The sequence below is a fragment of the Vanessa tameamea genome, chromosome 8 (assembly GCF_037043105.1).
Source record: "Vanessa tameamea isolate UH-Manoa-2023 chromosome 8, ilVanTame1 primary haplotype, whole genome shotgun sequence".
NCBI lineage: Eukaryota > Metazoa > Arthropoda > Insecta > Lepidoptera > Nymphalidae > Vanessa > Vanessa tameamea.
The window spans coordinates 5,866,808-5,891,628 of NC_087316.1; the positions used below are offsets into that span (position 1 = coordinate 5,866,808).

Consider the following 24,821-nt stretch of genomic DNA (forward strand, 5'->3'; position numbering starts at 1 on the left):
GTGAATGGAAGAACATACGTCAGTGTATTGTTTTTTCAAAGTAAATAGAACAATGGACAATTATTGTTTTTGTGTATAAATAAATACCGGATGTTGGTTTAAAATTATGTCTTTTTATAGCACTCAAACATTAATAAGTAACGGATGTTGCTTATTTTCTTTCATACTTTGATTTTAAATTTACAAATATATGTATATATATATATATACTGCTGCTCATGTGCCAATGTGTGGCGTGTATCGGCGTACAGATGCGCGGCGCGGGGCGGCGGCGCGGGGCGGCGCGTGCGCGGCGCGGCGTGCGGCGCGCTGGCGGCGGCGGCCGCGCACAGGTGCGTGCGCTGCGCGCTCGCCGCCACCAAGGACTGTCTCTACAACTTGCTGGTCACGCTGACACCTATAAATGAAGGTAATCTTTTATTTTTTCTCGAATGGTTGTAAATAAGGATAAAAAACAAATTTACGGATAAATACTTAAAAAGATTGCCTGTCTATCTGCCATGTCTATGGAGCCGTATAATAATAGCGGTTATAATTTTGGTAACTAGTTAATCCAAACTATATATATATATAAAATGATGATCAATCAAAGATTTTTATATGTTAATTATATAATTATACACTTATTTCTAATTATTTTTTTTTAGAAGAAAAAGACGTAGATTGTATATATGCGCGTGCGCAAGCGTTGCACCTCCTGGCCGCCTTATTGAGCGAGCGTGCGGCCAGTGACACCGTGTGGTGGGAATTAAAGAAGAACAACTTGATGCTCTTCCATCTGTTGCTTCAGGCTTTGGAAAGTGACGACCTTGGTACGTAATTGTTTTATTTAAGCGATAGAAATATATTAAAAAGAATATTATTAGACCACCAATATATATAAATACCTTAACAAACAGAATATATCCTATAATTATTAATTTTAAATATACATACTAGGTTTTAACTAAATGTGTTGAAAGTTTGAAAATTACGTCATTCCATTACAACAACACACTGATACAAATTTACTGATATAATTTTACTTAACGCTATTCCTATTATAAGGCTTTTTGTGATCTATCGGTGAACCGATCGTGAATCGCTTTTGTACCTAACTTGTGATTTTGATTGCAAAATTTAAAATTGTCCCTCATAAATTATAAATATTATTAGATAATATGCTATCTAAATTCATTTAGATGTATGAAATATCTTACCAGCTATCTTCTCATTTTTTATGAAAAAGTAGATATTTTAATTATGATAAAAATATATTTCTTAGAGTTATCTAATATTATACTTAGTTTAATGAATGTTGAACATCAAATTTAATCGATTCTAATGTGTTATCTATGATATTATTGTTTTAACTCGGTCTATTAATTTAAAACTCTTGTCAAAAATCGTTGGTAAATAAGGGATATTAATCAATACGAGATTATATAAATGATAAAAAGGCGTGCACTCGGCATTTGTTGAGTACCATGCAGGATACTATATAAATTTTGTAAATAAAATAATGGAAAAAAGAAACTACTGAGTTTCTTGCCTTTTCCTCTTAGTAGAATCTACTTGGTGGCAGCATCAAGGTACTTGAATAAAGAATATTTTGATTGTGATTTTAATATTTACTGTTTTATAATTTTCAGAGTTACAAGAAGCCGCAATGCACTGTTTAACGCAGTTGGCTCGGTCGTTATCTCACAATAATTGTAACGATAAATCTAAAGATCAATGCCACGTCGATTTCTTCAATGACTTTCCATCGCCACACGCACGGGAAGCAGATGACAGACTATGCGCCGGTGACGGTGCAAGGAACGATTGTCAGCCGGAATATATAGTCGAGGAGTTTTGTAAGATAATGATGAATATGTATCAAGATCTCACCGATAAAAAGAAGTGTCTTTCCAGTCAAGGTAAACCAAATATATAAACATGTGTAAGTTCAAACTATATATTCTACGTCGAATAACAAAATTATTTATTGCGAAATACGAGTATCTTTATCTATATATAAAAGCGAAATACCACTCACTGAATACTTATCACAAAATCTCCGAAACTATAAAACCTACAAACTTGAAATTTGGCAGATAGGTTCCTTATAGGGTGTAAACATCCGCTATGAACGGATTTTACGAAACTGCACCCCTAAGGGGGGAAAAACGGGGCTTGGAAATTAGTGTTTTATAAATTTCGCGCGGGTAAAGTCTTAGGATCAGTTAGTATTTTAATATTATAATTATGTACTACTTTTTAACCATATTGAGTAAAATTAAACATATGTATAAGATTTGACATAGTTAAAGTTTATATGGACAAGAAGTGCTTTATGCGAAAATATATCTATTTGTTACAAATCAATTAAAATAGATATTAATTACCAATATCAAACACAATAGTCTGTAGATATACTTAAAAGCCAATAACGCGTTTTAAACATTTAGTGTTTTTTAGTGTCAATCATACATACCAAGCTTTTCCTATCATTCTATTTTTAAACACTTCATGATATTAAAGTATAGAAAAAATAATAAACTAATAAATACGTTCATAATTATACCTAGCATATAATAAAATTAAAAATATAACTTTAAATATGTATCTATTAAAGTCGGTATAAGTAAGTAGCTACTGTATTTCTTTTTGGTAAATTGTAAAATACGATTAAAAATCTTTTTAAGGTCCTAAAATCAAATTCCCACATAAGAATAAGAATATTTACTTTACTCATTATTATTTTAGGTATTGATCTGTTCACTCACGACGGCGCGCAAAATCTTTCACGGGTAATTAGTAGAGTGATGCCCGAAATATATTTTTATTATCTTTTCTATATTATAAGAAATAGTAAGATTTTCATATTTTAAAAAATGGCTTAATTAACAATTTAATTCAATTTATTTGTCACACACTCTTAATCTAAATAAGTAATGTATTAATTGTATATAATAAGGTTATATCAGTGCAGAAATCGCTCAGCTCAGTGCTTATTGTATTAGAATAATATTTTGTTAATATATTTTTTTGGCTGATTTTCATTATAATTTATAAGAAATTTTAGTAAAAATTACGTATTGAACGATATCAAGACACGAAGGAACAATTCAAATTAGGTTATTATGCGATAAAAGTCATTTAGAGATCCCACTGATATCATTCTTACAGGTTGTCAGATAACAACTACCATAGTAACCACACACAAAGAGGTCTTCGCGTTCAATTATCGGCGCGCATTAACAAATAGATTTAATTTTACCTTTATTCTTCCATTAAACATCTCCCGCCCACAGAAACACCTGTAAGCGCGAGAGTCACTCTACTAATGCAAGCCGATGCTTTAACGTATATGATTTTATATACTTATATGATGTAAATAAATTTAACGCGCTTTCGTCAGTGAACAGATCAAAATATCAATAGGTGTTCTTGTTAGTTTCGACGTGTAAGCTTACTGTTCATAGATAATCGCTAACAACAAATTAACTATTATATTAAATAAATGCTTGGAGCAAAACCTTAATGTCAACCGTACGAAGACGTTAGCGGTATCTGAGAGATTTATTTAAATTAATAGAATATGCCTTAATTAATAGTTTTTATTAGATTTTTTTTATGTACACTATTACATTACAATATAATACTGAAATTATCTTTTATCGTCAATAATCTCGGACATATCAGCGGCGTTTATTTATGTTTCAAGAAATCATTATAATATTACGAGAAAACATTTTTTTAGGAAAATTTGGAAAAACGTCATAACTTGTGTCTCAAAATGACTTGAGTCACTTTTGACAAAGATAACTATTGTTAATTTAAAAAGTCGTGATTGAAGTATTTATGGAAGATTGGCCGCCGAAGACCATTTTTTTTATCAGGACACCAAAGATAGCTAATTCAGAAATATCAATGGTATCCAGAGAGTCTAGATCCGTCAGTCCATATAGCGACTGTTGCAGACGAGACGTGGTCGCTGGTGTGCAGCTGCCTGTGCTCGCTGCAGCGCGCGAGCGGGCGCGCCCGCGCCTACTGCGTGCACCGACGCTTCCCGCGCGCGCTTGTCGGCGCCTTGCAGAGCCTTCGCGACGCGCTCTCGCTGCGAGGGAAACCGGTCGACGTTATTAAAAATGCTGATCATGTTCGTAGTTTATTTATGAATATATTTTCATAAATATAGAGTAAAATGTAGAGTTAATGATACGTTATTAAACGTTGTGCCTTTTTTGCATTCTGAACCAGTGATCAAGTTTAAGGTCTAGAAAGTACTTGTAAGTCTATTTGAGTCAAAATATTTTTATTAAATGTTTCAGGAACCAACCTTCAACAGTTTAAACTGGGTTCTGACGCTCGTCACCTGCTCGATGTTCGAATGTCCCCCTGCCAAAAACCTTTTTGCGGAGGATTTGGCCCTCTCCCTCATCAGACTTTGGCCGTGGTGTATGATGACTGAATCTTTGAGAGATTCTCTTATGAGTTTACTTATTACCTTCACCAATGATTTTTCTAGAGGTAAAAAATGTCGCTAGTATCATTAAAAAACCCATTTATGTGTTTATGTTAGTTTATTTCGCCGTGTTGTTATTGTCAGAATAGAATATAGCCACCCTATTTCAATCCGAAGACATTGTAATAGTCTCTACAGGATTTTTCGTGTAGCTCCTCTATGAATACCGTTAGCATTTAGCGTCTTAAAAACTATTGTAGAATATTTATAAATCATCATGTGTTTTATACTTTTTGTAACATATTACTGTAAATTGCTATATGATGATTATAATTTTAGCGTGGTCCAGTATGTGCAGCTGCGTGGGCGGACGCAGTCTGCTAAACGAAGTTTGCTCGCTCGTCAATCGTGAAGCCTCACGTCCGCGGCCCACTTCCCTCCTGCAGCGCGCACTACGGATATTGAGACACTGTGCACCCCACCAGCACTGTAGAACTATAATAATTAAGGTATGTTCTGGTAGGTCTTTGTCATTGGTTCATTGGTCTATTGTTCCATTTTCAAAGAATTGAAATATAATCGATAAGATACATAAACGTAGTAAAAATACAAGCTTATTTAATAAATAAAAAATTATAACAGAAATATTTGTACTACATTTTGAAACGGGACGGATACTTCCAAAGTACGTTTATATTTCAGAACGACATCCTGTCTCGCATGAACAAGGTGAGCGGGCGGCGCGGCTGCGCGCCCGACGAGTGGTGCCGGCTGGGCGAGGCGCTGGCGCGGCACGCGGAGGGCGCGGCGGCGCTGCTGGCGGGCGCGCGCGCGGCGCCGGCGCGCCTGCTGCCCGCGCTGGCGCACGCCGCGCACCACCAGCGACTGGCGTTCCTGCAGTCGCGTGAGTTCGAGGGCGCATAGCGATAGTGTGTTCCCCGACGTTACTATAAAGCATTATTACTATTTTTTGATAGTTCATTTAAGTCTTATTTTCGATTTCGGTGGCTCATGCTCATAGAATTTACAAATTGAACTATCAAATGTAAAGAAATACTACTCATTTAAATATAATTATATTATAGTTTTTTAATTGGAAATATTGAATATAATATTAAAATTTACTATTAAATATCGAATGTGTAACGCATTCATAAAAAAGACGCACATAAAAATATAAATCCGAACTCCCATCTTTCCTCACAATAGCGGATCTATTGGATCTTTTGTCGAGCAGCCTCCTCACAGGCGACACTTCGGAGATCGTGTCGGCGGCGCGGGCGGTGTGGGCGCTAGCGGCTAACAACCACAGGGTATTAATACTGATATATGTATTATATCATAAACAAATTGAATAAGTTGGTCAACATTTTGAGACTAGAATAAACGCCCCGGGAATTGTAGTTATAGCAAAACGTTTTATTTATTTTCTATTGAATAATAAATCATGTAGCGTATAATTTTATGATGGTGTTGTTTGTGGATTTATTGTTGTGTCAATTTTGATATCTAAATATTTTGTATTGATAATGTCGCTATTGTAACATTATATATCGGTTATTTCTCTTATCAGGCTAAATTAGTCCTTCGTAGCGCGGGTATGCCAGTAGCTGTGCAGTCGTCCCTACATCGCTTGCAAAAGAACGCCTCAGACGAGGCTACAAAGCGCGCCATCCAGCTTCTTACTTATACACAAACCGTTCTGCAAGCTACATGATTTAATTGAATTAAGGACATTATTTGGTCAATCATATAAGATGTTAATTTTAACGTTGTTTAGTATTTATTTATGAATTTAATATAAAATATACAATTTTACTTTTATTTATATGTATGTACTGTAATTTAGAAAAAGGAATATTGTAGTTTCTTACCATTTGATAAAAAAACTAAGATTGAATAAAATGAAATAGCTGTTTTATTTAACATTATAATTTTATGACGAATGTTAACTTTATATACCAATAAAGCATTATCTTATTATGTAATGCACATAGCATCCAACATTCTAGCAGCGTGTTGTTCGTGTACGTCAAAGGAGTGAAGGCATTCGTCCCTCAGAGAAACTTGTGAATTATGATCATTTTTATATATAAAATACCTTATAGTCCTTTCGAAGTGTAATATCAAACAAATAGTAAGAAACAAAGTCGCTATCTGCCGCTGCAGTATATTATTCGGCTTACTTCTTCTAGACTTTTAAATAACTATTAGAAAGAGCGATAATCGAGAAAGGTATGTGTATATATGTATTTCCGGGTACGTATCCGTTAGTTTAAGCTAAAAAAGTAGCCTATGTTCTTCCTTATATATATTCAAACTCGCTTCATGCTAAATTTCATCAAATTCGGTTAAGTGGTTTGTTTGGTTTGAGTTATTTTCGCATTTATAATATTAGTATTAGAATTAAATGTTAGGTTGCTTGCGAAGCCATTTTATTCAATTCATTAGTAATCCTTATTCAGATAAATTTGTTAGTTACCTAGGACATTTGTTATATATTAAAATTGTCTTACACGAATTCAAAATTACATGCAACTAAAAAAATGCTTTCCTGCGAAATGCGGTGGTCGGATAACAATAAAATTATGTCATCAGCATTTGGTAAAACTTTTAAGCCGTGGGTAAATTTTCATATTTCTCATTTATGACATACTTATTTATATTAAATAATAACCGTTATAAAATTAACGGCCTATGATTTTCGTGCTAAGCGCACTCCTCATTATCTTTATTAGTAAAATTCACCTGTGCGTAGCCGAGTCGAATCGCTAGTATATATTAAAATCGTGTAAAAAGTAGGTACTATAGCATAGTATTATTAACTTATCATACATATTTATTTGCTATAATAAACCTGCATCATAATACCTATACATTGTTATACTATCTTTACGTATTATAAATGAACTAATAAACCAAAAAAAAACAACTTATACTAGAGGATTGCGATTCGGAGGTTTTTACAAGCACCATAATTACATGCTCAAGTAGGACAACGTGGGCTTACGGTATGCTTTTTGTGCAGCTACATACAGCCTTTGAATAGTTTTGTTTTTTTTAAAGTGCTTTAATTTTTTTTTAAATTACGTACTTTAAGTACATAAGAAGTTAAATTAGTTATTTAACTTAACTATCGCCAATTATACCTATGCCATTTATGTAAACCAGGATAATTTATCGTATGAATTGTATTACAGCTGGGAAATATAAAATAATTGTAACAGACAATACATTTATTATCTATTACATACCTAATTTAGGCGAGCGACGCATATTTAAAGTAAGTATATTAAAATATAAAATATGTCAGAAATTAAAGCAATTGGTCATAATTTTTAAATAAAGAAGGTAGACGCAACATAAGTAATGATAGGAAGTGCGTCTTGGATGACCGTGACGGTTAATCGTTAACTTTGACATGTTCCGATTATCTTGTCTTGTTCGATTCGATAAGCCAAACGACGTTAGCGTACATACCGGTTCGTACGACGATCGACGCGATTTTTACGAAGGGAAGCTTACATTACTCATTATCGCCATAAAGCGTGATAATTCGCGTTTGTCTGGCCGCCGGGCAAGCGTCAGTAAGATCGCGCCCCTGCCGCGGCACCCGCGCGCTGTTCTAGTGCAGTGTAGTACGCGTCCACAAAGTTGATCAATAAGGAACAATGAATCCGCGAGACGGTCGCGATCGGCGGACTGCCATCTGACCCTTAAAGTCGTGGGATTACGACGAATCTGTATTGCGCCCTTCTCCGGTGACGGCTGATTGTGATTTGAATTAGAGATAATGTCGTCTCCACGATTTCAATTTCCGCCAGAGAGTTATTCTGCCGTTTACACCAGCGATATAACGAGTGTAAATGTGAGTATGTTTGTAGCCGATAGTGGCGAGTGGCGACGTTATCGATACGCGACATGCGTGTGCGCGGCGTCAAGGCCACGACGGTACACAACAGTGCGTTCAACTCCATTTGTCAAATATGCCAATAATAAATTAGTTCCTATGTGCATCGTGCAATATTAATAATGAAATATTTTGTTTAAGTAATTAAAAGAAAATAGTGAACTATTTCTACAGCATGTTTATCACATGTATTTAACAATGATGTTTAATACAATTTTCTTATTTCCATTATTTATTGTGATAAGAAGTGTTACTAGTTCGTTCCGACGTTTTTGTAGCAATAGTGAGTACACAACTCGGAAGCTACATATGCTTTGTTCTTTTGTTCAATCAAGGTTATAAGACGTAGATTGTGCCCATAAAGCTGGAATAGGGTGTATATGTTTACATTATCGTATTTTGCCTTTGCTGCTACTAACGCTTATAAATATCAGTTTTAACTAAACCATATAATTATTCTCGTAATTGTAACTGTAGCAAATAGGTCGTGAAATAATAAATAATAACGCTTAATGTGTTATGTCCCTATTGTATGTGTCACACGTATAGGTACCTACAGGATATAAATTTATTTTAACAATTTATTGGACATATGTATTAAATCATTGATTTAAAATTGTAGGTATCTCTTTAATATTTACACATATCGGTACGGATTGTCATAATAATTAAAATTAAATTTTTATTCCATATTAATGTATTACGTTAACTTAACGCAAGAATCAAAAGTTCATTCATCAAAAACTTATTGAAGTATGAATAATTTCATAAAAAGTTTCCCCAAAATGTGATTTATATGAATTATTTAATATAATGTTAAAAACTGTGTTTTATACAAGTCATATTAAATAAGAATATCATTGATATTAAGCAAGCTTTTAATGGTTAATAAATTTTCTGAAGGCACAAATACATCAAAATATCTTAAATCAAAGTTTAACAAACTGAAGATCGAGTGAAATGATCTATTTGAACAGTCTGTACTGTTTGTACTCACTTTCTTTAGAATCTCGTTAATATAAACGTTACAATGCTTTTTTTTATAGTAATGAAGGGCTTTTGCGAACTTTATTTGAATGTGCTTTTATAAAGCGTGCAATAAGACTTACTAAACCATACCGGATATTCTCCATTATCTTAATTTTCAACTGTATTGAAAAAAGATGTAAGAAAAAATTGTAACTGCAATGTAATTTTCATGTTAAAGCGTAAAAAAAATGCTTGTTTAAAATGTAAGAACAATAACATGAAGATTCGGTTTATTATTTTTGAACAGATATAGAAAAACCTACAAAAACTTACGATGCGTTGATAAACTCTATCATAAAAATGTAATTTTAACATAGACATTTGTAAAAGTATACAACTTACTTTGAAGTCTTATTTTTTGTTTAATTTAGTAATCGCGGAATGTGAATCTTCAAGAAACAGTTTTGTGTTTAAATATTTATATTAAAAAAAAAACAAATCATGGTTAACAGATTTTCTATAAATGACGTACAATCGTTTATAATTTTTTGTAAAGCTTTCCGTTATCTACCTACTTTAAATAGGCACCCGATTCAGTCTAGTAAACAAAGTTCTGAGTCCTGCACAAAGCTAAACCACCAATAGCAACGACTTATGTGAATAATTTTAAATCATTTTTGGAGGTGAACTGAATATAGACGAATTTTATAATGTTTTTTTCTTCTAAAAAGGTGAACTACAAATCGGTGAAAAATGAACCTGAAGAGGCAGTATTACCGGTTACTGGTGCCAGCACGCCTCCGGTTTCACTTTTCAGCTGCTTTCATTGCGCAGTAAGTAGCTTAATAGTTTTCTAATTTATAATGTGTGATGAAACAACTAAGGTGCCTTTTCGACGTATTGGTCTTATGGCAGCAACAGGTAGATATTGACTTTTGATAATAAAGGAAAGATCTTCACCCAATTCGCTAAATACTTGAGATTATTAAGTTACTTAAGTCGACAGAGATGCTGACTCAATTATCTTTTACAAAAGTACCTAATACTAGATAAGATTTGTGTAAACTGATTCATGTATATACATAAGTACTAGCATTTATATCAGTGGAAAAAAACTTGTTTGTCTCCCAAAGTATACGCGCGGTTTTCTTGGATTTTTAGATGAATACTAAGAAGATGAACTTTTAACGAGCACTATTGAAATAAACATAAATATAATAATAACTAGCTTATAAGAAAAGCTATAATACTATATAATATATTTTTTTCAGTTTTCAAATAGCTTCAAAGTGATCGGAAAAGAAGAGAAGAAAGTAAGGAAAACTAAGGTAAGAACTTTATCATTTAGTTTTATCATAAGTATTCGAATGGAATCAAAGTTTTTAATATACGATGACGCAAAACCTACCATCACAACAAGAATTATTCAAGCGTTGTATGACGTTGAACTATTTTAATATAAATTTAGGTACTAATTTGGAAACAGATTATATTTGTAAAATACTAAAACTCATCAACTACGGAATGCGTTGTTTCTGTTTAAGTAGGCGAAAGTGTTTAAAGTAAATAAGGTTATTTTTATAACAAAAGACTCAAATTTTTTTAAAGAAAGAATTGAAATTCTTTGAATTTCTTGACAGAAAACCGCAATGGCGTTTAATGATTTGAAGCTGTGATCTCGGGATCTGTTGTCTTTTAAACCCATTACGTCAACGAGGCTAGTATAATATAATGTTAGAAATAATAATAAATATCTATTTTATAAACACTAAATATAATGAAACAACTCAAATTATTTCGTACATATTTATTTAAATTGTAATCAATATTTAAAAACGTGATTGAATGTAGGTAGAACACTAATCCATAAAAAAATAACAAAATATAATCAGAAGGCGTTATTATTCTACTATTTACAAAGAAAAGATAAACAATATTTGAATTTAAAAAGTAGACGTCAAGAAATCAATTGCAAATCGAGTAGGTAGAGTGTGTAGAGTGTTCTAGTCTCGGAGCTTTGTTCTTTTGACTTTGAGGTTGAAAACTATATCAATATGTAAGAACTTCATATTATACTTCTGACGGGAAATGTATGACTTTTTTATTAGAATTAATTCTGGAAAAATCCTGGATTATACTTACGTGTGCGAGCGGTGAGTGACCGGGCGACCGGCGACCGGCCACCGGCGCCGGCTGATCACGTTTTTTTCTTTAATAATCTCCTGAGATCGCTTCCTTTCTTTCATCTCTTCCATTACACGTGGTTGCATAAGTGATGATATTTCAAAAAATGTTTACAGTGGTAGTGTTGTGATATTGAATAATTTATATTATATAAAGGAAGGTGAAATGTTACATATGTAACAACATTTTTGATAAATATGTAGCTAAAAAGATCAATAAGTTCCCAACACATCTAGTGTGTTGTTTAAAAATAAATTGTCAATACATAATTATAACTATAAATAGAAAACATGATTTGGTAAATGAATTATTAGTTTCAAGCATATTAAATTACATATTTTTTGATTGATGTCGTAAAAAAGTCAAAAAAAGTAAAAAGTAAAAAAGTAATGTATATAATTATATATTAAAAGTATTTTGTTCCTTATTAACTAGTTTAATCAAGTCATGATTAGGTTGGCAGTTTATTGAAGCATCTTAACCATCTTATATTTGCAAGTGAAGTACTCATGTACTTACAATTTTTTATAAACAAAATGGTCCATACACCATGTTATGGTTAACTGTGTTTTTCACCATAGTTACTTTTAAATATACCCAAAGACGTTTTGATGCGAATGTGCATTTATGGTACCAAGGCATTAAGCCATAAATCCAAAAACTCCATTTGTTTTTTTTAAATTTTTATATACATTAAACTTTTTATTGCATAAACCATACTTGCAGTTACTTTTTAGTTTTGCGACAATTTATAAAAATATTAATAGTAATTTGTGCAAACAAAGTTATTCGGATTAATCACTAAAGTTTACTTAACTGTTTACGAGGTTTTAAGCTCTGCCAACAGATCTGCCATCTGCGGGCTGATACTGTTCATTTTTAATAGTAAAACTCATTATTAATAGTTTAATTCTTTCTTTCTTAATTGGACCGACCTGGAAAATTAAACTCGGAGTCGACAGCTAATGATTTCACATTTCTTCTTGCATATATTTTGCATATATGTATTTTGCATAGTACGCAGTAGGAATATAATCCGAAAAAACAAATCTATCTTATTATATTTTTCAATGACAAATGACTTGCGTCGATTTTAAAAGAAAAGCAAATATTCACAAATATTAATACTAAGTGGGCACAGAGTCACGTGTATGTCGCTACTTTTTTTTAAATTAGTTTAGTCGGTGTTTTAATTTGCTATCACTTGCCGGGAACACGTTTTTGGGAAACTATGTCATACTTTATATTGTAAACACGTCAACTTTGTGTCTGTTTGTTTTTTCCTAATTCAAACCTAAACTGCTATTCCGATTAATATGGAACGTTCACATTATTTTAGTATAAAGTTTCAGAACCGTGTTTTTATGTTGTATTATATTTAGTAGTAGTAGAAATATTTTAATGGAATAAAGAAAAAATTCAGTAGTTTTAGAGATATTACAAGATATTATTATTTTTATGTTTTTTTTTAATGCTAAAGGTTGGTGGGCGTGCAAATGGGCCACCTGATGGTAAGTGGTCACCACCACCCATAGTAAATGGCACTGTAAGAAATATTAACCTTAAATCGACAATGCGCCACCAACCTTGGGAACTAAATTGTTATGTCCCTTGTGCCTGTACCGGCACAGAACAATACTGAGTACTGCTGTACCAACTCAGATGGGCTTGCACAAAGCCTTACCACTAAGTGAATATGTGAATAAAATAAAATAAAAAATTATCTAAAAAATCAACACAAACAATATTATTCGTCTAAAGTTGGGACGTCTACTCTTTATATAAAAGGCAATGTCCTGAATGAGTACCAACTATCACAACAATCATAATTTAAACATTACGAGATAATAAATAAAGTTTTTATAACATAGACAAGATGCACTAAAAATATTTTTTTTTATAATTTTTTAGGGTTGTTGCACTCTCGCAAGCTTCTGTTATGTCCAGTTGTTCCAATTAAAATGTGTAAAATGACTTACTGACAAATAAAAAAGATTTTACATGTTTATGAAATTAGATAAGCGGTCGTGCTTAAAATAATATTAATACATTTTTTAAACTTTTCTACGACGACACAGCTTAACCGACTAATAAGTAGTTAATTATTATATTTTACGCGAGTAATCCGCTGGAGAATTGACACCCCGCATTGCATTCCAACGACACACAGTTGACAATATCTGATTAGGATCCACGTGGAAGAGAAAATTAATGTAGTATTTACACAGACTGTATAATATTAGAGTTATAAAATTTTATTAAACCATTTTTTAATTAATAAAAAAAGTTATGGCACCTAATTGGCTTTACGATACGAAAATATATCTATATATTTATCATGAGGATATTGATGTGATATAATGTTGTTATGTACACTGTTACGGTGGGCATTATGTCACCATAATACATAAATTTTGTATTCATATTCTATTATCTCTACATGAAAAACATAAAAAACTATGAATTTATTCGATTGTAAATCTTGCTATAGTGTGATAATACTGTTGTGTAACTTATCTATTTTTTATGTAACTTTGTTACGTAAAATATGTTCAAACGCGTTCATGAAAAATCTATCGTGACTATTGAAAAAGCGAAAGAAATGATTAAATATTGCTAACTTTTGTTAATAGGAAGTTGACTGTAAAAGAAAATTTCAGTTTAAATAATAAAAGAAAGTTTTCAGTTTAAAATAAAATGAATGAAAAAGAGCAGTTGATTGAATGAATTTGGAGACGATAGAAGGTGCACCTCTCCCTTCAATTCAAAAATTTCATTACCAACCGAAATAGGTCTTATAGGTTAAGCTGTGCGTTAATATCGACAGACAGTAAGGATATTTCTTTTTATATACTGATAGCTGATAAGAATTCATGGATTTGGCAATAGAAGTAGTAACGGATCTTGGGTAGTATATTTTGCTATTGGAAATAAATTAAGCATCCTAAACAGTTTTTACAAAAAGAAATGGACTTGGATCTCTCCTAATGGCCGGTATAAAAACGAGATCGACTATATAATGTCTAACAATGTAAAAGCTTTTAAGGATCTATCTGTCATAAACGATTTTAATTTCAATTCATATCATAGAATGGTTCGAGCAAAATTATCAGGGTCACGTGCTAAAAGAGCATGAAAATTCCACAACAGTTTTAAAGTCATTGAATGCACCGGTGATACTGATTTACTTCGGAACAACCTCGACATATCCTTGAAAATTGGGGAAAAAGAAAACGAATGTATATCGACTCAAGAAAAATACACCAATCTACTCCAACAATCTCTCAAAAGATAGCAGAAATTAGTAAACAACTCAGGTAAGAACGAAAAGCAAAAAGGTTAATAACATTAAGAAAACGTAGAAAAAACAGGAGGAATAAAGAAGGCAATAAAAGAATTAAACTACAAAAAGGACTGGATTCCAAATATGAAAAATAAAGACAGGGGAAAGACCAGTAAAAGATCAGAAATACTAGGAATTGCTACGGACTACTACAAAAAACTATACCAAAGTCGTAAAGGTGAACAAGTTATAGAGGAATATCACTCAGCAAATAAAAAGGACATTGAGCTAATTCTAAAGGAAGAAACAATAAAATCTATCGAATCTCAAAAACTAGATAAGGCACCTGGATCAGATTTAATCACAAACGAACTATTAAAAATTACTTTACCAGTGATGGCCCCTAGACTTACAGATTTGTTCAATGAACATCCTCGAAACGGAAACCATACCGGAAGATTGGACCAAATCAACAATCATACTGCTGCATAAGAAGGGAGACGAGGGCGATATATGAAACTATAGGCCGATCAGTTTAATGTCCAATATTTATAAAATATTTTCAAAAATCATACTAAACAGAATCACCAATACATTGGATTAAACCAATCTAAGGAACAAGATGGTTTCCGAAGTAAATTCTCTACTATAGATCACATGCACACTCTCAGATAAATTCTACAAAAATATAGTGAATACAATAAAACATATTACATAGGGTTTGTAGACACAAATTGTAGTTCAACAAAGAGTTCCATACATTGGAACACAACTAAATATGGGACGCACTGAACAGGCAAGGGGTTCAAGAATAATACATACGAATAATTAAAAATGTATACACAACGAGTATAGCAAAAGTTAAACTTGAATCTGCGGGTAGTGAATTTCCTATTAAAACGTGTACCTCGTACGTCAAGGAGATCACCTAAAATATTTTCAGCGGTGCTGGAAATGATTTTCAGAAATTTGAACTGGACCAAAAATGGCCTCAATATAAATGGCAAAAATCTCAGTCACTTACGCTTCGCAGACAATTTGATTTTATTTTCAGAGGACGCAAGAACTCTGGAAATAATGTTACAGCAATTATCCGACGAAAGCGCAAGGGCAGGCCTGACAATGAACCTAACAAAAACAAAAATTATGACGAATTCCCAACAGGCAGTACCTAACGAACTGATTTTAGTAAATAAAGAATAAATAGAATATGTAAATGAATATATACTTGGGTCAACTTATATCTATAAATGGCAGCATGAATAAAGATATAGAACGAAGAATAACTAATACTTGGAAAAAGATTTGGTCTCTTAAGGAAATATTTAAGGATAAAGATATGCCAATGACAGCAAAGAAGAATACGAGATATGTATTATGCCATGCTTACTATACGGGTGCCAGATATGGGCGTTAACAGAAAGTAAATTAAAAGTCTGCCAAAATTAAATGGAAAGAAGCATCTTGGGTATAAAAAGGAGGGATAGAGTAAAACTACAAATAAGAAAAAGACCAAATTTAAAAATGCACACACAGCCTACAGACAGCTCAAGTGGCGTTGGACGGGACATATGTCGAGAGAAATTATAGAAAAATGGAGTAGGTTAGTAACAGAATGGTATCCAAGGGATGGAAAAAGAAGTAGAGGCAGACAAAACAAAAGATGGGAAGATGACTTGCGGAAAATAGCTGACCCAATATGGAACCGATTAGCAAGAGAGAGGAATATGTGGAAATCTTTAAAAGAGGCCTTTGTCGACAGACAAGCTGTTCAACAAAAGCAACCAGTTGCCGATCACTTTAATACAAATTAGAATTAGAATATATTAGTTTTTAGCAAGTAGGCATGTATCAATTTATCGTAAAAAGAAGCAGCAATAAAGGCTATTTTATTTTATTTATTTTATATGTAGTGTATTCGGAGGGGATGATGTCTAACTAATTTTTTTTTAATTTGGCAGACACTGATGCTTAATTTACACAATCAGATTAATATTTTTTTTATTGTGTTCCTAAATAACATTATTTAAATCAGATCTTTTGATTTCGGTTCAAAATTATCATCTAATTTGTATATAAAAAATAATATTCTATACCTACTTCATTAACAACTTATTTAATAAGGTGCTGATAGTTAAGTTTTGAATATGATATGTAAGAATTTATATTAAATTCTTACATAATATATTATTATGTAAATTCTTAAGAGCCGAGATGGCCCAGTGGTTAGAACGCGTGCATCTTAATCGATGATTTCGGATTCAAACCCAGGTAAGCACCACTAAATTTTCATGTGATTAATTTGTGCTTATAATTCATCTCGTGCTCGGCGGTGAAGGAAAACATCGTGAGGAAACCTGCATGTGTCTAATTTCAACGAAATCCTGCCACATGTGTATTCCACCAACACGCATTGGAGCAGCGTGGTGGAATATGCTCCAAACCTTCTCCTCAAAGGGAGAGGAGGCCTTAGCCCAGCAGTGGGAAATTTACAGGCTGCTAATCTCTTAAAAATATTCACACGATGACAACGACTTATTAAGACTACATTTTTTAAATTAATAATGAATTTTCAAATAAAGAACAGCTACATGACTCAAACGATGGGAAGTCGTCAATTTCTCCATAGACATTAGAACTACAAGAATATTAAGTGATTTGTTTTGCCGGTATTATAATAATAATAATTTATTTGGAAAGCGATACCCGGCCTTTCAACGTTTACCTTTGCCTCGTTACTGATCTACATTAACTGTAAAAAAATATTTGTATTCAGAGATTGAACTTCAAAAGTAATATCATTCTACCTGTAAAGTCACGTTGGGATAGATACTTTCAAAAACGTGATTTTCTAAATCTGAATGATCATTAATATGAATGAATGAAAGGTATTGTCGGACATTTGAATAATTATTACAAAGATAGGTTTACTGGTTAAGCGTTTATTTTGAACAACACTAAAAATTTTTGTACTATTCGATTTTATTATTCAGTTTGTTTTTGAGGCTTGAAGCAGTTTTAATTTCTGTTTATCTCATCTCAAGGACATTTAAAAACGAACATAATACTATTTAAAGTGACCAATATTTATAATAAATTAAATTTAAAGGTATTTTCTTGTGCAGGCTCGCTTAAGTGTGTTTCACGCCATAGCCAATATTTCCTAGCAAACAAGCCGCCTGATAATAAGTAGGCAGCACCACCCATAGATATTACCATTGTAATAAATATCCCTTACATTGTTAAAGCGTAACCAACTTTAGAATTAAAATTTTATGTCTCTTGCAGTTGCGCTTGATCATTCCCCCTTCAAACCAAGACACAACCATTTTTTACTTTTAATATTTCGCGATGAAATATGTTATGCGCAGTTGGTACCTACCTAGAATGGCTTGCACCAAGGCCTACCCCTTAGTAAAACCTGACAAGTTACTGCAGAGGTGAACTATATTGAATGGCAATTATTGGCTCACAAGCTCATACACATGTTGGCTCATAAACATCATACTTACCATATCCTGCTCCGTCATATGGTATTTTTTTCGGAATTAGTATAACTTTTTACCTCGGGTTTCGCTTTCGCAATGAACTTCGTAACTGAATGAAAAGTTAGAAAGTCTGCCAAACCTTGTCTCTAACGTAAATTGTGTTAATAGAAGATGCTTATGAGTAGAAGATGAACCCTTGTGGGATCATTGTTTATTATACATTATTTCATATGATTTGATTATGCGGCCCTGATTGGGTAGCGAAATTTTATACCACCAGTAGTTTCAGAGGAAATAAGCGACAACATTAGGAGATACAGATACGAGAGTGATCTTATTTTCGGTTTAGTTATTTTCGAATTAACGAAACCTTAAAACTCACACATTTTTTGTCGAGTTATTTTTACATAAAAACTTATTATTTATTCAAATACAAACTCTATTAATAAATCGTAAGTATGTACAGAAAGTAATGAAGTCATTTAAAAAAAATACCCTGTATTATTTATTAGATATTATTACTAATGGTACTTAAAATAAATTAGAAAACAAAATATATTTTAATCAAGTTTAATTTTAATTATTTTATATATATTGGATATAACGTATATATATAGTAAATTTAAATAAGATTGTGCACTTTTTGATCGTTTTGTTTGATATTCCAAGTTATTTACATTGCATTAAGAACCCATCCAGCTTTCATTGTCTTATGCCTAAACCCTTTCCTGGGGGAATCCAACGAGAAATCAACAATATTAATCAGTTAATCTCTAAAGACGACTTCAGTATGTAAATTTTGTATAGACTACATTTAAATTAAAATATTCTGCATGAAAATTAAGGTTAAACAATTCCACCTGTTTTGCATGTTCCTAAAGTGCCGAAATAGGATTACTCATTTAATTATTTATTTACAAATTCTCGACGTTATTCAGTCTTGAGCTTCAAGATCATATAAAGAACGAACAGCACATAAAAAAAGTAATCAATATCTATAGGTAAAAATCGAGTTCTTTTAAAGCCACAATTATTTGGATTTTTTTTTAATTACCTGTGCCAGAATTGATATTTTGGCTTTCCTGTCCCTATGGCAGATGCCGCCCAATGTAACTATTTAAGTATAAAAACGTGAATAATTTGAATAATTTTGTTAGGTTTTATTTCTGAAATGTGCTTTGAACATGTTTTTGAGTTTTCAAACGTTGACTTGTTTGTGGCATCACGGTTAAAGCATTTACTAAAATAAAGCTTACGAACTAAGTCACCCCATTAATTTTACCACACACCTTAGGCTCGGAGCTATTAGGCCTGAAAAATTTTATTTGTGAAAATTGATATGAGCTTATTCTTATCATATTTTCATTTCTATTTTTTGTGACGTAGGTCGTGGTATACACATTATTAAATAAATAAAAATATCGAAAGAATTAGAAACTCAGTCTATCAATTTATTTTGAGACCTAATTTTTCTTTCTTACCTAAATTTAATTGTGCCTAGTGGTCAAATAAGGAAACTTGCATACTGTGTTTAATATCCTTTGCAAAATATGGCATCGTCCGAGTTAACTATAGAAAATTATTAATGTACTAAATGAAACAAAATAAAACAATAAATGAAGCATGATTTCAATGTCATCATTTCAAACACATCTAGTCATTCAAATATTTTAGTTAATAAAAATAATATTTATGTAACTACGCATATTAACAGATTATGGACATAACACTATTGACGTATTTTATGTTAATTCACAAGTAAAATGTTTTTAAAAACTCGCATTTTTAGCACAACGAATAACTTAAACCTTGTTGTAATATGAGTGCGCTACGAACAGCGAGGAAGCAGACGGATCGGCTATGTAGGGCTATTTCGGCTCAGATAAGCAGGCAGGAGGCGAGCCGATGCTGGCAGAGGTCAGTATTGACGTCAATGAGTCACGTGATCGCGTACCGACACCTACGAGCGCGGAATCGCTGATGCCTTGAGCGTTGATCGCTGACAATGCTATGCGATGCGCGGCCGCACCGCACGCCGCGGCGCCTCGCATCTCGAGTCTCTACAGACTTTACATATAAACTAAACGCCACACATGATAATTAAACAAACATAACTCCTCGTTAGTTAAAGAGACGATAAAAACATTTATAGCTACATTTATACATAGTTGTAATTAGTTGCACCCATACACACACACTTGATAAGAATTAACATTAAATTCGTTATATAATTTTAAAGTTTCAAATTTTGAATAATTTATTTTTCAGTTATATTAGAAAAAATAAAATATTCAGTTGTGAATGATAAATAAGTTTTTACTTTGGCATAAGGCAAGGTCAAGGCCAATGGGGTGGGATCGAAAACCTTATATTTCTGGTCACTTAAAAAACCTATTGCCAAATCTATGTCCTAATATAAAATAAATAAATAAAAGTCAGCTAATCTTTGTATCTCAATAAATATTTGAAAAATATGCGCTCGATACTGACAAAGATTTGAAATGATTTTGATTAAACTATTATGATCTATAAAAACATAATATTAAGATTAAATTCATTTAATAATATTTGGTTAGAAATAAATAAATTTATTAAAAACAAATAAAACAAATAATTCTTACATTGTTTTCGCAACCCTCTACAATATAGTCCTTAGACATTTTTACACAAATCGAACGCGAAGTTACATCCGGTAATATGCTATTAGCGGAATAATATAAATCATGATCAATGCGATTTGTATTTTTAAATAATGACAGTTTAATAAAACAATAGAAACTTTTACTGAACAAAGACAAAACTGTAAATATATTTTGTAGCCTTGTAACTCTTTATGTAAGCAAATTTTGTTGCAATCGTTCGTACAACTTCCAGAGAGTTACAACAATTCGTCAGGCGCTTGGTATAATGTAGTAAATACGGTAAATTGATATTATATATTACAAAACGTAATATAAATTGAGTATAAGTTTCTTTTTAACCGATTAAAAAAAAAGAAGGAGCGATTTTTTAAGTCTTATATTTATTATTTCTGTCATTTATGAACTGATTTGAAATGGTCTTTTATCCTTAGGTTTGGCCAATGAAAATTTGAAAAAAAATATTCTGTTTGTTTATCTATCTATATCTATATCTATATCAAATCAAATCAAATATTTTCTAATAAGGTATTTTCTAAAATTATATTTGAATTATCAATGACGTAGGAGTATTATATTTTTCTTCAAATCTATTACAATAACAAAACTGTTATTGGAAAATACGTCTTTTCAGAATAAAAATGTGGGTTTTTCTGTACAAACAAATGGTATTGTTTTCAAATAATTTGTTTGTATTTGTGCGTAGTTTGTGTTTGACATAAGTTACAAAAAATACAGTATATAATAGCTATACTTACTAGAAGTATACGATATGAATGATTTTAGAATATCGCTTCAGTTTTTAAACTGTGAGTAGGTACTATAGTATTTCTTTATTGCACTTTTGCCATTGTACCACCAAACTTGGGAATTTAGTTCCCATGTTATATTCTTTAAGCCTATATTTACATCGATACAGTCTCTGTTCAAACCGGTACACACACCACAGTGCTGCTTAGCAGCAGAATAAATGACGTATGTTTTGGCAGATACCAAGAATTAATTGATCAAGCTCTACCACCAAGTGAAGTTTTCGTCAAATAGCAAAATTAAAAAAATAACACTTTTAATTTAAATTAATTATGTCATTTTAAAGTAAAGTGTAGAGTCAACTGCCGATTATTTTATTTACGGGCGGTTAGTGGAACTTAGTTCCATATTTACGAAAAAAAAAATACAGAAAACGCTAGTTTTATGTACTGGGAGGTTTCCTTATATTGAAACTTTATTCAACTATAATTTTTGCTAGTATAGATATAAGTATCTAGACATAAGTGATTGTTTATACAACAGCATATAATTTCTATATCAATGAACAAAAAAAATGTAATGGATAATCGGAGGCTTTCTTTGTTAAGTTTTGTTACTCTGTCCGTTTGTTTCGAAATCAATAATACTAAGTACACGATTTTTATCTTTGATATTATCTTGTATTGAAAATTATGCCTTATTTATCAATGTTTTTTTGACATACTTACATAGCATGGCATAGCTTGAATTGTTTGAAGGATGTTTTAACTTTGCGAAATCGGACACTATCTATACAATGATTGTCACCGTTTTTTTTGATAAGATCTGTATTATTGGGAATATACATAATATTGTTGTAAACTTATTGTAAAGCAACTGTAAGTATACCCACTCAGTTATAGTTATCCCGAAGGAATCTCGAGCAGTATCAACAACACTTAGTTGTCTAACTTTTCTAACCGCGTATGCTGCGAAGCTGCTATAATTTAATAAATCTTAATTTTTGAAGATAGTAATATGTAAACTCATTTATTTATGAACGTATCTAAGTAAAGATGAAAATATAACGTAATTTTAATGAGTTTGTTTTATGTATAAAATACTTTAGTTTACCAAATTATAAAAATTAAATACCCATATCAGCAATTCCGAACACAGGCGTTTCTCAGATTTTTGTGCTGCGGGCCAACAGTTTCCATACTAGGCTCCCGTGAAATTTTATATTTTTTATGAATTATTATTATAAAATGACCCTAAACGTTAAAATAGCTGGATGATAATTTATTATCCCCACAAACCGATACCTTCATGCGGATAAAGCCACGATTTTAGGTGGTAAAAATATCTTGTTCATATTTGGGGTGCGCTATATTCTTCTGAATAAAACATTTTTGTGTTAATTTTCGTGCTTTTCGGTCTATTTCAAATTATCCAATTCAGCTGATAATCGGGAGTTTACTGTGCTATCAACCAATATTTATGATCTCTCAGTCTGTAAACAATTATGTATCTGTTATAGGAATATATATATATACATATAAGTTTGGCTTACAAGGAATCAGCGATTGTTTTTTTGAATAATTAGGTAAGTGTTTACTTTAATAATCTGAGCATTTTATACTCATTGTATGTTTTATATTACTTCCTTTATGATAAACTGAGAAAGGCGTTTCGAATTTGTATTATTGGCTTTAAAAGCAGTGTGTGTTCGTTATCGTAGATTCAATATATGTATATATTGTTTTTTTAACAAACTGATAAATTTCTTAAAACTTAAATACATACGTTTTATTGGATAAAGTTAAGTAAAATAATAAGACGGTAATGTTCTACTGCGACTTAAGCGTTTATAAACGTACATAAGATGAAAGGCAATTTAATCGAAATTAGTTTTTTATCGAAAATATTTAATTCAATACATAATATCAAATATTAATATATATTTCCATACATATTGGCCTGTTATACAAATGAAATCGACGATCGATCGAACGATGTGTGTTTGCCTGAATTAAATTAAGAATTTAATTGTATTTATTTATATCGCGAAACTTGCACGTGTCGAAGGTTATTGTTTCCACAAAACCTCAGGCGAACAGCGTGGTGGAATTATCTTTAAACCTTCTCCAATACAGAAAAAGAAGAGGCATTTGCCCAGCAGTGACCAGAGATTGCTATTACAAGCCATCAATATTATTATTATTATAACAATACAATTAAAAAACAATTACTATACTACGGTTGTCAATTGAAGTATATTTAAAAAAAAACACAGGTAAAAAAACATACACGTGTCAAACTGAAAGAAGGTTTAAAAGATTGAACGATTTAAAAATATATTTAATTTAATTGGTGACTTATTTTATTTTTATTTTTTTATAATTCAACTTATTTTAATATACATAAGTTTCAATTTAATTAATAAAATAAATCGTTGTATTGCTATTTTTCGGTTTTATTAGTTAGTGAGCCAGTTTTGGCTCCAGTTACATGTTGAGCCAGGTTTAATACAATGTACGTAACATTTTAGATCCCTAAGCGCATTGAGAGTGCTAGAAGTGTTTGCTTATATTTCTTACTGTGCCATTGTCTATTAGTGAAGGTGGCCCATTTGTTTGTATGCATTCCTAAATTAACTTAAAAATAAAAACTGAAGTATTTAACATAAAACCTACTTTCACCTTTTCTCATAAAATCTCAAGTTCCACTTAAAAGTAATGTTAACCAGTAAAAGTAGAAGTTCCACAATGTCTTTCACTGCCGTGGTTATATAGAATTAGTATACTTAAGATATTTATTCCAATGTTGTTACAGTATAATTACACCGATTCTAGCGGCTCGTTAATTTCGTAATGGGTTTTACGTAGGTGCTTGCTAATAGCATAAGTTCTTTGAACGAATAAATGTTCTCTAAAATAGATTAAATTACGAATCGTCATTAAGAAGCCGGTCATCGAATTGGTTAATTATTAGAACGATTAAAATGTGTAATCGTTCCCTGCCTGCAGTCACGTAGGCTTTTCGGCTCAGAAAAGGCACGTGCCCTACGTTAGATGTCGAAGGTGTTACATACATGCAATAAAGTTTATGTGCTCCTAATGTATATATGGAATGAATTGCAGCCAACATTTAATTAGTTCTAGGAATGCCTTTCGATTTCTTTTAT

General features: G+C 31.8%; 3 protein-coding genes across 3 annotated transcripts in view; 2 read left to right on the plus strand and 1 right to left on the minus strand.

Annotated features, from left to right (window-relative positions):
* The first annotated feature begins 4 nt into the window (after nucleotides 1-4).
* On the plus strand, nucleotides 5-6,248 carry LOC135193398 (uncharacterized). Its single transcript, XM_064215707.1, has 10 exons — nucleotides 5-18; nucleotides 252-409; nucleotides 648-812; nucleotides 1,632-1,901; nucleotides 3,948-4,126; nucleotides 4,299-4,497; nucleotides 4,772-4,941; nucleotides 5,135-5,336; nucleotides 5,642-5,745; nucleotides 6,006-6,248. The coding sequence occupies exons 1-10, from the start codon at nucleotides 5-7 to the stop codon at nucleotides 6,147-6,149; spliced, it is 1,605 nt and encodes a 534-aa protein (XP_064071777.1). The 3' UTR covers nucleotides 6,150-6,248.
* A 1,676-nt stretch (nucleotides 6,249-7,924) lies between these two features.
* The window catches only part of LOC113399897 (inositol-trisphosphate 3-kinase homolog), a 72,375-nt gene continuing 55,478 nt past the window's right edge, over nucleotides 7,925-24,821 (plus strand). Inside the window, exons 1-3 of the mRNA XM_026639165.2 lie at nucleotides 7,925-8,300; nucleotides 10,043-10,144; nucleotides 10,583-10,639. Coding sequence (XP_026494950.1) covers nucleotides 8,226-8,300; nucleotides 10,043-10,144; nucleotides 10,583-10,639 — 234 coding nt within the window. The 5' untranslated portion in view covers nucleotides 7,925-8,225. The remainder of the gene's footprint in view (nucleotides 8,301-10,042; nucleotides 10,145-10,582; nucleotides 10,640-24,821) is intronic.
* The window catches only part of LOC113400103 (G-protein coupled receptor 143-like), a 316,948-nt gene continuing 310,816 nt past the window's right edge, over nucleotides 18,690-24,821 (minus strand). Inside the window, exon 8 of the mRNA XM_064215683.1 lies at nucleotides 18,690-18,705. The gene's annotated coding sequence lies outside the window, so the exon portion shown is untranslated. The remainder of the gene's footprint in view (nucleotides 18,706-24,821) is intronic.

Coding starts and splice junctions, on each gene's coding strand:
- LOC135193398 (XM_064215707.1), top strand. Junction 410..647: donor GCTGACACCTATAAATGAAG/GTAATCTTTTAT, acceptor ATTTTTTTTTAG/AAGAAAAAGACGTAGATTGT. Junction 813..1,631: donor TTTGGAAAGTGACGACCTTG/GTACGTAATTGT, acceptor TATAATTTTCAG/AGTTACAAGAAGCCGCAATG.